General features: G+C 43.6%; 1 protein-coding gene across 2 annotated transcripts in view; it reads left to right on the top strand.

The window, feature by feature from the left end:
• The window catches only part of LOC132842660 (nuclear body protein SP140-like), a 13662-nt gene extending 3405 nt beyond the window's left edge, over window positions 1-10257 (top strand). The window contains exons 6-16 of one of the 2 annotated variants that reach the window (XM_060865455.1): window positions 973-1106; window positions 1255-1302; window positions 1420-1441; window positions 1572-1775; window positions 1885-2027; window positions 2280-2342; window positions 2494-2621; window positions 3013-3118; window positions 3488-3562; window positions 4574-4702; window positions 8924-10257. In XM_060865455.1, coding sequence (XP_060721438.1) covers window positions 973-1106; window positions 1255-1302; window positions 1420-1441; window positions 1572-1775; window positions 1885-2027; window positions 2280-2342; window positions 2494-2621; window positions 3013-3118; window positions 3488-3562; window positions 4574-4702; window positions 8924-9004 — 1133 coding nt within the window. In that variant the 3' untranslated portion in view covers window positions 9005-10257. The remainder of the gene's footprint in view (window positions 1-972; window positions 1107-1254; window positions 1303-1419; window positions 1442-1571; window positions 1776-1884; window positions 2028-2279; window positions 2343-2493; window positions 2622-3012; window positions 3119-3487; window positions 3563-4573; window positions 4703-8923) is intronic. The other variant, XM_060865456.1, reaches the window with a different exon arrangement.
• The last annotated feature ends 1549 nt before the right edge of the window (window positions 10258-11806 follow it).

Below are 11806 nucleotides of genomic sequence, written 5' to 3'. Positions count from 1 at the left end.
GCCCTTATCCCAGCTCTTCTCACTGTTTATTCTTATACTACGCCAAAAGGGTCACACAAATCACCTCTTTGTTAACACCATACACGAAAAGAACAGTACACCAAAGAAAATATTCTTATATTTTCTTTATTGTCCAGGGCGTAACAAACCAATGAATACAAACGATAAATAAGCCTAAACAACTAAACAACCCAAAGCGTCAGGAGAGAGCAAAGGCCAAAACAACAAACAAAACAGAAACTTACTTAAAAGTAACCAAGTAACTTCCCTGCCCAAAATAACAATAAAATTAAAGACAATATTCTTACCTCTCTCCCTGACTAACGAAAAACAGGTGAAAAATAGAGAAGGGGGTATATAAACCCAAACAAATCGGCGCTCATCTCCCTACACAAGTTGACAAAGGCAGACTCACACATTAACACTTTGTTTACATTTGACCAAATTCACAATAGCAGCCACAACCGCCACGGTGCTGGGATAGCGGATAAGGAAAGTCTCTCTCGTGCGCTGGGTCTCTCCTGTTTTATCTCTCCGGCACGCCGTATAGCAATTAAGCCACACTGCTGCTAATTGGCCTCAGCTGCTGATGATTTAGAAGTGCTGCTTAGCAGAGAGAAAAAGAGAGAGAGAAAAAAAACAAAACAAGGGAGAACACCACAACAACATCCCAAAACCCACACAATACGTAATGAAACGTAACAAATACTATTTTGTATTTTGTTACTATGGCAACCAGTCATATAGCTAGTGAACAGAGACTTGCAGAGATAAAAACACGTGTGTGAATGTAGATTAAGGCTAAGAATGTAGTTACACCTCAGAAGGCTGTGTTCAAATCCCATGAGCAAGTCCTTAACCTGCAGCTCAGTCGTATCAGTCCACTGGACTTTACTCTGTTATTTTAGACACTCTTTCTCATACAGAAATACACTTGTCACAAGGAATTTAAATAAAGTGTCTTTCCTATAGGAGAAAAGTGCATTTTTTCTGAGGATCGGTGGTTCATCCCAGGTGAGTTTGAGAGATTTTCAGGAAAGGGAAGTTGCAAGAACTGGAAAACCAGCATCCGCTACCAAAACACTACACTACAGAAACTTATAAAGGTAAAACTACTGTTTATTAAAGGTCACACTACTACAAACACACGGAGCTATGACACATAATACACTGAAGGCACACACACTGACTGACATACAAACACAATGAAATATTAATAATTAATGTTCTTCCTTTTTGTCTTTTTTTTGTAAGGACGGTCATTTGAAGTGTCCGAGGATTTACAGACGTAGTCGATCAAAGGTGTTGTGTCTGTTTACTCTTTTTACATCATGGTTTAAACTTTTTGTTATGCTTTTATATACTTTTATATACTGTATATAAAAGTATATATATGTATATATTTTGTTCTTATTGCAGAGTACGAGAAGCTCCAGCTCTCGTTAGTATACCAAGCCCTTGTTTACATTTCTTTTTTTATTAATCTTGTTTAAATTTACTTTAGCAAAGAAATTGTCGCTGTAAACTGTCACTTTTTTGTGTGTTTATCTTCTTCCATATGTATGCCTTAGAGTCAATGTTCAGTAGAGAGACTGATGAATCCAGTGATGAGTACATAACTGATGAAGAAGAAGAAGAAGAAGAAGAAGAAGAAGAAGGAGAAGAAGAAGAAGAAGAAGAAGAAGACAGCGAGACAGCACATTTGTCAACACTCCCGACTTTACCAGTCAGCTGTGGATCTGTCAGTGGGGTTTTACATAAAAGCAGATTTTCAGGTAATCAGAGCTGGAAAACTCTGGGAAGCTGAACACGTTAAGACGAGTCAGAATATAGCCACAGAGTGTGTGTGTGTGTGTGTGTGTGTGTGTGTGTGTGTGTGTTCAGGCGGGTCACGCAGTAAGAGTATCCGCACAGAGGAGCGCTGGTTCACTCCTGAGGAGTTTGTAAAGCAGGAGTTAACTCTGACAGACGGACACTGGAAGAAAGATATACTGTGTCACGGAAAAACCCTCGACTACCTGGTGAGGGTAACACAAGAGACTAAATAAGTTTGATCTGTTAACCAGAGAGAAGTTGATCAAGTTGACACAGAGAGTTGTGTTGAGTCGTGTCCCCTGCCATAACAGGTACAGGAAATGGAGTCCATGTTTTAATGATGTTTTCTGTATGTTATTCTCAGTTTTGTAGGAATGGAGCAGACCATGTGGTAAAACAATGACTTTCTTTCATTTTAAACATAAATACAGGTTCAGACTGATGTGTGTATGTTTTGTTTACAGAAGAAGATCCTGTGTATCCACTCTGTGCAGTGCAAGTGTGATTGTTGTGATCCTAAAGACCCGGTGAGTCTGAAACACACAGGAACACCTCAGATATTATACACCATGTCTTGCTGATATCCCCAGGTGGCCACTTTTAGACTCAGGGTTAATCTATTAAACACTGAACACATGTTAAAAGTGATGTTATAGCTTTGTTTTCTCCTGTATCCAGCTGGCTCAGAATAACGACGACGTCTGCTTCATTTGTGACTCTGACGGAGAGCTGGTGTGCTGTGACGAGTGTCCACGAGCTTTCCATAATGACTGTCACTTACCACCTACACACAACAACTCTAGCGGGTGAGAGCGGGAGCTTGTTAAAGAACGAGGCGGGGGAGCTGTGGGTAACCTGGGAAACCGATACCCAAGATGATGATGATGATGCAAGAAGGTTCATTTAAAAAAAAAAACATTCCATTATTTTGAAATTTCAATACAAAAGAAATCTTGGACGCTGATGAAGATCACGTGTTAATTATAAAGATGAAAGTCATGAATTTCAGATGAGGCAACAGTAACATTTAGTGTTCGTTTTCTTTAGAAACCAGCATATAATGTAGAGGGGTCACAGGTGTAATATAACTTGTATATGCGTGTGTGTGTGTGCATGTGTATATATGTGTGTGTGTGTGTGCATGTGTGTGTGCATGTGTGCATGTGTGTATGTGTGTGTGTGTGTGTGTGCATCTAGGGATAAATGGATGTGTACTTTCTGTGAATGGAAGATTAACCAGCGAATGTGGATGCACATGAGTCTGGAACAAGTTTTGAAAAGTCCTATAAACCAAAACATTATGGTACACACATACACACACACAAACACACACACACACACATACACACATACACACATACACACACACAAACACATGCACACACATAAACACACACATAAACACACACATACACACACATAAACACACACATACACACACATACACATATACACACACATGCACACACATACAGAAACACATGCACACACATACACACACATACTGTACATACACATACTTGCACACATACACACCTGCAAACACACACAGAAATACACATACAAACACATGCACACACACACACACACACACACACACACACACACACACACACATACATATATGAAGTACACAGAGCTGTTTATCTGATTGTCTGTTTTCCTTTCACAGCGCTGTGAGTATTTGCTGTTGTGTTTGTATAAGGAGGATGTGAGCCGTGTGTTCACTAAAGATCCCTTAACAACCGTAAGACATTTCCCTTTTCAATCCTCTGTCTTTGACCGTCTTGTTTTCGTCAAATGAAACTGAAATCTAGTTTGTTTATTGAAATAATAACGTGTGTATAAATGAACTTCAGTTCCATTTGATGTTATTTATATAGCGTTTTTAAGGGACATTGTCACATGTGTAAGGAGGTGAGGCTGAGAGATCACAGGTTATTAGATAAGATCTTGTCCTGTAGTGGTTTAAGAGCGCTGTTTACTCTAGCATCTAGTGTATTATTGTTAGAAGGGTCATATTGTCACAATTGTTATTTTACTAGACGGAAACATGAGCCGTTTCACAGTTAATGCATGTAATGTGATGCGGGAAGCTTTAACTGCTTTCAAGAATTTAATAAATGTTTAAAAATAAATCACACAACATGCGTAGGCTATTTTATTAGGTGTTTGTAAGACGTGTTATCCACCAGAATCCCGTTGGTCAACTTGAAAATTGTTTCTTATACAGCGCCTTTTAGCGCCGCCCCCTTACACTAGCTTGGCAAAGTGTCGTGTCCAACATTCCACGTTTTTTTTCTTCTTGTACACGGCTTCTTCACTCACTCTACTTATACTACACCCTGGTGTAGAATAGTGAATAAATATGCAATTTGGACATTTTTCCAAGTTCCTGCGACTAAATGGAAGGCTGTTGTTTAACTGTGGAGCTGTTGAGAAAGCTCGTCCCATCTGCTGTAGCTGTAGGTACCAATAAAGAGCGGGTACCTTTTGATCAAAGCAGAAATTTTACTCATGTACGGAGGCGTAAGACCAGTCAGTGCTTTAAAGGTCATACGTATCATTTTATAACCAGTGTGATACTGGATTGAGAGCCAGTGTAGTGAGGATAAGGAGAGGAGTGATATGACTTCCGAGCTCCATTCTGGACTAGCTGGAGCTTTATTAAGGCTCAGAATTTCACTGTCTGTTCATTTCATGAACTGAAATATCTAATAAAAAATAAACATTTTTGTTGAACCATGTCCTTGTCCAGGTGTCGGGATACAGCAGTGTGAGGTCTAATCCCATGTGGCTGGACAGAGTCAAGGACAAACTGCAAAGAAAACTGTACACTACAGTGGGAGAGTTTGTAGATGACATCAGGCTTATCTTCCAAAACCGGGTGAGATTTTAAAGTAGATGAATAAATGAATCGCAGTCACAAGTATTACAGAGGGATTGTGTAAAAGAGTCACATTGTGTTGGGCTCTTTTCAAAGAAATGGAAACTATGCAGTTCATTAAAACAGTAAGGAATAATAGACTTTGTGTTATGTGGTAATAGGAAAGTAATCAACAACAGAGTAATATATAATATATGAAGTTGATTATTACGAAGCTTGTTGTGTTTCTGAGAAACTATCCATCCATCCATCCATCCATCTTCTACCGCTTATCCGGGGCCGGGTCGCGGGGGCAGCAGTCTGAGCAGGGACACCCAGACTTCCCTCTCCCCAGACACTTCCTCCAGCTCCTCTGGGGGAATACCGAGGCGTTCCCAGGCCAGCCGAGAGACATAGTCCCTCCAGCGTGTCCTAGGTCTTCCCCGGGGCCTCCTCCCGGTTGGACATGCGCAGAAAACCTCCCCAGGGAGGCGTCCAGGAGGCATCCGGAACAGATGCCCGAGCCACCTCAGCTGACTCCTCTCGATGTGGAGGAGCAGCGGCTCTACTCTGAGCTCCTCCCGAGTGACCGAGCTCCTCACCCTATCTCTAAGGGAGCGCCCAGCCACCCTGTGGAGGAAACTCATTTCGGCCGCCTGTATCCGGGATCTTGTCCTTTCGGTCATGACCCAAAGCTCATGACCATAGGTAAGGGTAGGAACGTAGATCGACTGGTAAATAGAGAGCTTCGCCTTGCGGCTCAGCTCTTTCTTCACCACAACAGACCGGTATATCGACCGCATCACTGCAGAAGATACACCGATCCGCCTGTCGATCTCCCGCTCCATCCTTCCCTCACTCGTGAACAAGACCCCAAGATACTTAAACTCCTCCACTTGAGGCAGGAGCTTTCCACCAACCCGAAGGGGACAAGCCACCCTTTTCCGGCTGAGAACCATGGCCTCGGACTTGGAGGTGCTGATTCTCATCCCTGCCGCTTCACACTCGGCTGCAAACCGTCCCAGTGCACGCTGAAGGTCCTGATTTGAAGAAGCCAACAGGACAACATCATCTGCAAAAAGCAGAGACGAAATCCCGTGGTCCCCAAACCGGACTCCCTCCGGCCCCTGACTGCGCCTAGAAATCCTGTCCATATAAATAATGAACAGGACCGGTGACAAAGGGCAGCCCTGCCGGAGTCCAACATGCACCGGGAACAAGTCTGACTGCCGGCAATGCGAACCAAACTCCTGCTCCGGTCATATAGGGACCGAACAGCCCTTAGCAGAGGGCCCCGGACCCCATACTCCCAGAGCACCCCACACAGATCACCACGAGGGACACAGTCGAATGCCTTCTCCAGATCCACAAAGCACATGTGGACTGGTTGGGCAAACTCCCATGAACCCTCCAGCAACCTGGTGAGGGTATAGAGATGGTCCAGTGTTCCACGACCGGGACGAAACCCACATTGTTCCTCCTGAATCCGAGGTTCGACTATCGGCCGAATTCTCCTCTCCAGTACCCTGGCATAGACTTTTCCGGGGAGGCTGAGGAGTGTGATCCCCCTGTAGTTGGAACACACCCTCCGGTCCCCCTTCTTAAACAGAGGGACCACCACCCCAGTCTGCCAGTCCAGAGGCACTGTCCCCAGCCGCCACGCGATGTTGCAGAGGCGTGTCAACCAAGACAGCCCCACAACATCCAGAGACTTGAGGTACTCAGGGCGGATCTCATCCACCCCCGGTGCCTTGCCACTGAGGAGCTTCTCAACCACCTCAGTGACCTCAGCTTGGGGGATCGATGAGTCCTCAACTGAGCCCTCTGCCTCTGCTTCCTCAGAGGAAGACATGTCGGTGGGGTTGAGGAGATCCTCGAAGTGCTCCTTCCACCGTCCGAGAATGTCCCCAGTCAAAGTCAGCAGATTCCCACTCTCACTGTAAACAGTGTGAGCAGGGCACTGCTTCCCCTTCCTGAGGCGCCGGACGGTTTGCCAGAATTTCTTCGAGGCCAACCTATAGTCCTTCTCCATGGCCTCACCGAACTCTTCCCAGACCCGAGTTTTTGCCTCTGCAACCACCCGGGCTGAAGCTCGCTTGGCCCTCCGGTACCTATCAGCTGCCTCCGGAGTCCCCCGAGCCAACCAGGCTCGATAGGACTCCTTCTTCAGCTTGACGGCATCCCTTACTTCCGGTGTCCACCACTGGGTTCGGGGATTGCCGCCACAACAGGCACCAGAGACCTTACGGCCACAGCTCCGCGCGGCCGCGTCGACAATGGAGGTGGAGAACATGGTCCACTCAGACTCAACGTCTCCAACCTCCCTCGGGATCTGGTTGAAGCTCTGCCGGAGGTGGGAGTTGAAGATCTCTCTGACCGGAGACTCTGCCAAACGTTCCCAGCGGACCCTCACAGTACGTTTGGGTCTGCCAAGTCTGTCCAACTTCCTCCCCGGCCATCGGATCCAACTCACCACCAGGTGGTGATCAGTTGACAGCTCCGCCCCTCTCTTTACCCGAGTGTCCAAGACATACGGCCGGAGGTCAGATGAAACAACCACAAAGTCGATCATCGACCTCCGACCTAGGGTGTCCTGATGCCATGTGTACTGATGGACACCCTTGTGCTTGAACATGGTGTTCATTATGGACAAACTGTGACTAGCACAGAAGTCCAATAACAGAACACCACTCGGGTTCAGGTCGGGGGGGCCGTTCCTCCCAATCACGCCCCTCCAGGTGTCACTGTCGCTGCCCACGTGAGCGTTGAAGTCCCCCAGTAGAATGACGGAGTCCCCGGTCGGAGCACTTTCCAGCAACCCTCCCAGAGACTCCAAGAAGGTCGGGTACTCTACACTGCCATTTGGCCCGTAAGCACAAATAACAGTGAGAGACCTCTCCCCGACCCGAAGGCGTAGGGAAACGACCCTCTCGTTCACCGGGGTGAACTCCAACACATGGCTGCTGAGCTGGGGGGCTATGAGCAAGCCCACACCAGCCCGCCGCCTCTCACCGCGGGCAACTCCAGAGTAGTAGAGAGCCCAGCCTCTCTCAAGGAGTTGGGTTCCAGAGCCCAAGCCGTGCGTGGAGGTGAGCCCAACTATATCTAGTCGGTATCTCTCGACCTCCCGCACCAGCTCAGGCTCCTTCCCCCCCAGCGAGGTGACATGTCCCTAGAGCCAGATTCCGTGTCCGGGGATTGGGTCGCCGAGGCTCCCGCCTTCGACTGCCACCCAATCCACATTGCACCAGCCCCTTACGGTTTCTCCTGCAGGTGGTGGGCCCACAGGAGATCGGCCCCACGTCACTCTTTCGGGCTGTGCCCGGCCGGGCCCCATGGGGTAAGACCCGGCCACCAGGCGCTCGCATGCGAGCCCCAACCCCGGGCCTGGCTCCAGGGTGGGGCCCCGGTTGCGCCATACCGGGCGACGTCACGGACCTTGTTTTATTCTTCTTCATAAAGGGCTCTTGAACCGCTCTTTGTCTGGCCTGTCACCCAGGACCTGTTTGCCTTGGGAGACCCTACCAGGGGCAAAAAGCCCCAGACAACATAGCTCCTAGGATCATTCAGGCACGCAAACCCCTCCACCACAATAAGGTGGCGGTTCAAGGAGGGGGTTTCTGAGAAACTACAGAAATATAAACTTATCTGTCTAGAAGATGTCAGAAAAACTAAACTTACAGCTTCGTCTCTGACTGTAACAGTGCTGACACTGGAGACTCCTTCCATGAACGTCTTCTTACCTCACCAACAGTTTATCAGTGGTTTACATTGTCTTTTTTAAATGTATTATTTATTTATTATTTTGCAGTTGCTGCAAGTGTTATTTAGCATAATAAGGTTGTTTTCCACCCAAAGTGCTTAAAAGATGTAGATGTAAATATGAGGAAATGAAAAGTAAAATCATGATCTATAGTCTAATGCTCATCGTTAGATCTCATATGCAAATGTCTCTAGTGTAAAGACACAAGAATCAGGTTGGGCGTTCCAATACTTTTGATCAATGGTGGTAAATGTTAAAGGAACTGGTCAAGGAAACTAAAGTAACCAAATTACATCCTGTCATTCCTTTATTTAATTAAAGTATAGGTATAATAGTGTAGTGTAATTTCTTAATTTATTACATAATTGATTTGCGTAATTGATAACTACAATGTTTGTATTCCATTATTTCCAAAAAAAAAACAACTTAATATTTCTCTCTCTATTTCTGTGTGCGTGCTTGTGCATATGTGTGTACAGGATAAAGACGTTGGCATGTTGGGATCCAGACTGAGCGAGATCTTTGAGCAGAAGTTCCTCACCTGCTTTAAGATCCAGTAGAGAGTCTCCTGTTTCACCGAACTGCACCTGATCTTTATGTTTACAACCAAAACACAAAGAATCGTCAGAGGAATATCAAAGACTATGCACTGTAAAAAATATGAAGTTGAGTTGAATTTAGTTAATTTGCTGCAAAGCAATTTTGAGTTTACTTATCCCTCCTATTGTCCTCCTATACAAATTAGGAGTGCCGAGTCAACTTGATCTTGTCTGTTTTGACTGCTTATAAAAAATGAAGTATATATTGTAGCGATTTTGGCACGCAAAGCAAGGTAAATATTTATAGGTAATTATAACGTGTTACAGTGACTCCTAAATATTTTAACCTAAGCTGAAATTGACGGTAATGGAATTAACGTTACACTTATTTGGCCTGTTCATCCGGTGAACCGGCCATGTAACCTTTATTAATTCTATGAGGGCGCTATCTTCCCTTTTACTTTATACCGTAATTTCAATTAAATTAACTTAATAGAGCATGTAGTTCAGACCAGATGTTGCAGGTACCTTACGTTTGTGAGCGATACTCACTCACTTGTGGCAATCACTTGTGGAACAAAAATATGGCGTTTAATGAAAGAGACAAACACAACATAAAACTAACTACACAAACAAACAAAAGAAATAGAGAAAACAAAAATGAAAATAAAATACACAAAAGAAATTGAAATTGGGGAAAGGGAGGAAGTGACTGGAAAAGGAGAAATTAGAAAGGAAGGAAAGGAATGGCAAGCTTAGACTACAAAATTAATCACACCCTGACTGGGAAATCGTCACAGAAACTTAAATTCGCCTTAAAATTCAATGCGAGATTCCTACTTGAAATACGCATCTAAATTGATTGGTAGAGGAAATGGTTACTTGCATTGGCTTGCAGCACAAGAGTCTGGATGCAACGGAGAAATCTCAGTCAGGATGGGGTCAGACGTTTCTCCTGAGGATGGTTCTGGGAAGTGGAGCTTGCCGGAAGTTCTCTGAAAGAAGATGGAGTTGTCTCTAAGCTGTTCCGAAAATCTGACCACGGATTGGTGGTGTTTGTGACAATTTAAAGGTCCCGAACTCCACCCATCTTTGGGGAGATGGCCAATACTACGGCTCGGGTTTCGGAGGGAAAAACTCTCTTTGTTTCAGGTGTCTGTGGGTGTGGTTTAGCTATCAAACTTTAGATGACTTTAAAGTTTTTATCCAAGGTGTGTTAAGATGGTATAGCGCTTTTCGTGCTCAAATAAAATACATCATTGATTGAAAAATGAGTAACTGATAATTTTGTGGTTATTTGGATACTAAACATGAAAGGGGAATGACGGTATAAAGGCAGCGGTACATTATACACACAGATCAGTAATCAAAGTGTAACTGATGTTACTACGATATTGTGTTCTGATAAAGGAGAAAGAAACAAAAATGAAACACAAAACAAAATGCATTTGAATTAGGGAAGTGAAAAACATAATTTTGTATACATCCTGACATCAGACCTTAAAAGGACATACAGCCTTAGAACAGGTATACATTAACATGCAGATCGGTAACAAGATCGGTAATCAAAGTTAAATTGATGTTAATCCAGTGTTGTGTTCTGATACCTAAATAAAATACACCCCTTTCAGGAAAGTAAGGAGCAAGTAATTTTAAGTCAGACAAGCCTTAAAAGAAGAAACAAATTACAACAGGGTTATAAGAATAAGAATCTTAGAGTATCTTTTCTACTTGTTTTATTAGTAAAAGGAATGTCCCATTGTGTCATGTGTGTGTGTGTATGCGTTTGCAGGGGAGTGTGTGTGTGTGTGTGTGTGCGCGCGTGTGTGTGTGTGTGTGTCTCTGGTTGAGGTCCCTATGAGTTCAATCAGAGAAACAGCATGGTCTTATCTGGTCTTTGCTTTGTGTAGGATCCCAGACATTCTGGAGCCAGGTGTGTGTGTGTGACACTGTGGGATATGGCCCTCAGTAAAACCGTAAAACTGGGTTGCTCACTCGTTGATTGAAGAGTACAGTAGATGCCGAAGTTTAGGGTGCCTGGGATATGAAATCTAAATGACTTGTACCAGACGCTACAATATGATATCCATTTTTTTTTCACCTTTTTCGTCTAACATATTAACATATATTTTGCAAAAAATATATATATTCGGTTTAATAAACCTTATTTATATACAAAAATGCCTCATTTTTTAGCAAAAAAAAAAAACAGAAATTTTGAATTATTTTCACTATAGAGGTATATCAAAGGCAGGAGATTCACCATTTTTAATGTCAGCAAATAATAAAACCTGTTTTTTTCCATGTCAAATTGACTTGAATGCTTAAAAATCAAAAATTCTACAATGATCACCATTCTGTGTGTAATAACTATTTTACACTTGTAATATGTATTTTGCCCACCTGATGTCCTCTGATCAACCAACAACAAGCTACACACACACACACACACACACCCCACACTCAAAAACATGGCATAATTTCATGTGAATAAAACTTCTTTTACACTCCTTGTGTTTTTTTATTATACTTAATTTATGAACGATAAACCTTATAAAATTATGCCATGTTTTTGAGTAAAATAAGCAGAAATTATTAAATATTATTTTGGATAACCACTGACTGATAAATGTCAAACATTACTCAGCATATCTCCAGGAAGAAACAAGAAAGGAAACAAATATGATTTGCAAAACACGTATTTTATTTTTGAACTTCTTTATAGAAATATGAACGTGTGCGTGTGTGTGTGTGTGTGTGTGTGTGTGTGTGAAACGTTTACAAATGTGTAGCCTTTGTTTTGTCTAGAGGCCAACTGAAATG

This window comes from Tachysurus vachellii, chromosome 3 (genome assembly GCF_030014155.1).
Source record: "Tachysurus vachellii isolate PV-2020 chromosome 3, HZAU_Pvac_v1, whole genome shotgun sequence".
Classification (NCBI taxonomy): Eukaryota; Metazoa; Chordata; class Actinopteri; order Siluriformes; family Bagridae; genus Tachysurus; species Tachysurus vachellii.
The sequence above is the reverse complement of the archived record's forward strand: the minus strand, read 5'-3'. Positions and strand labels throughout refer to the sequence as shown.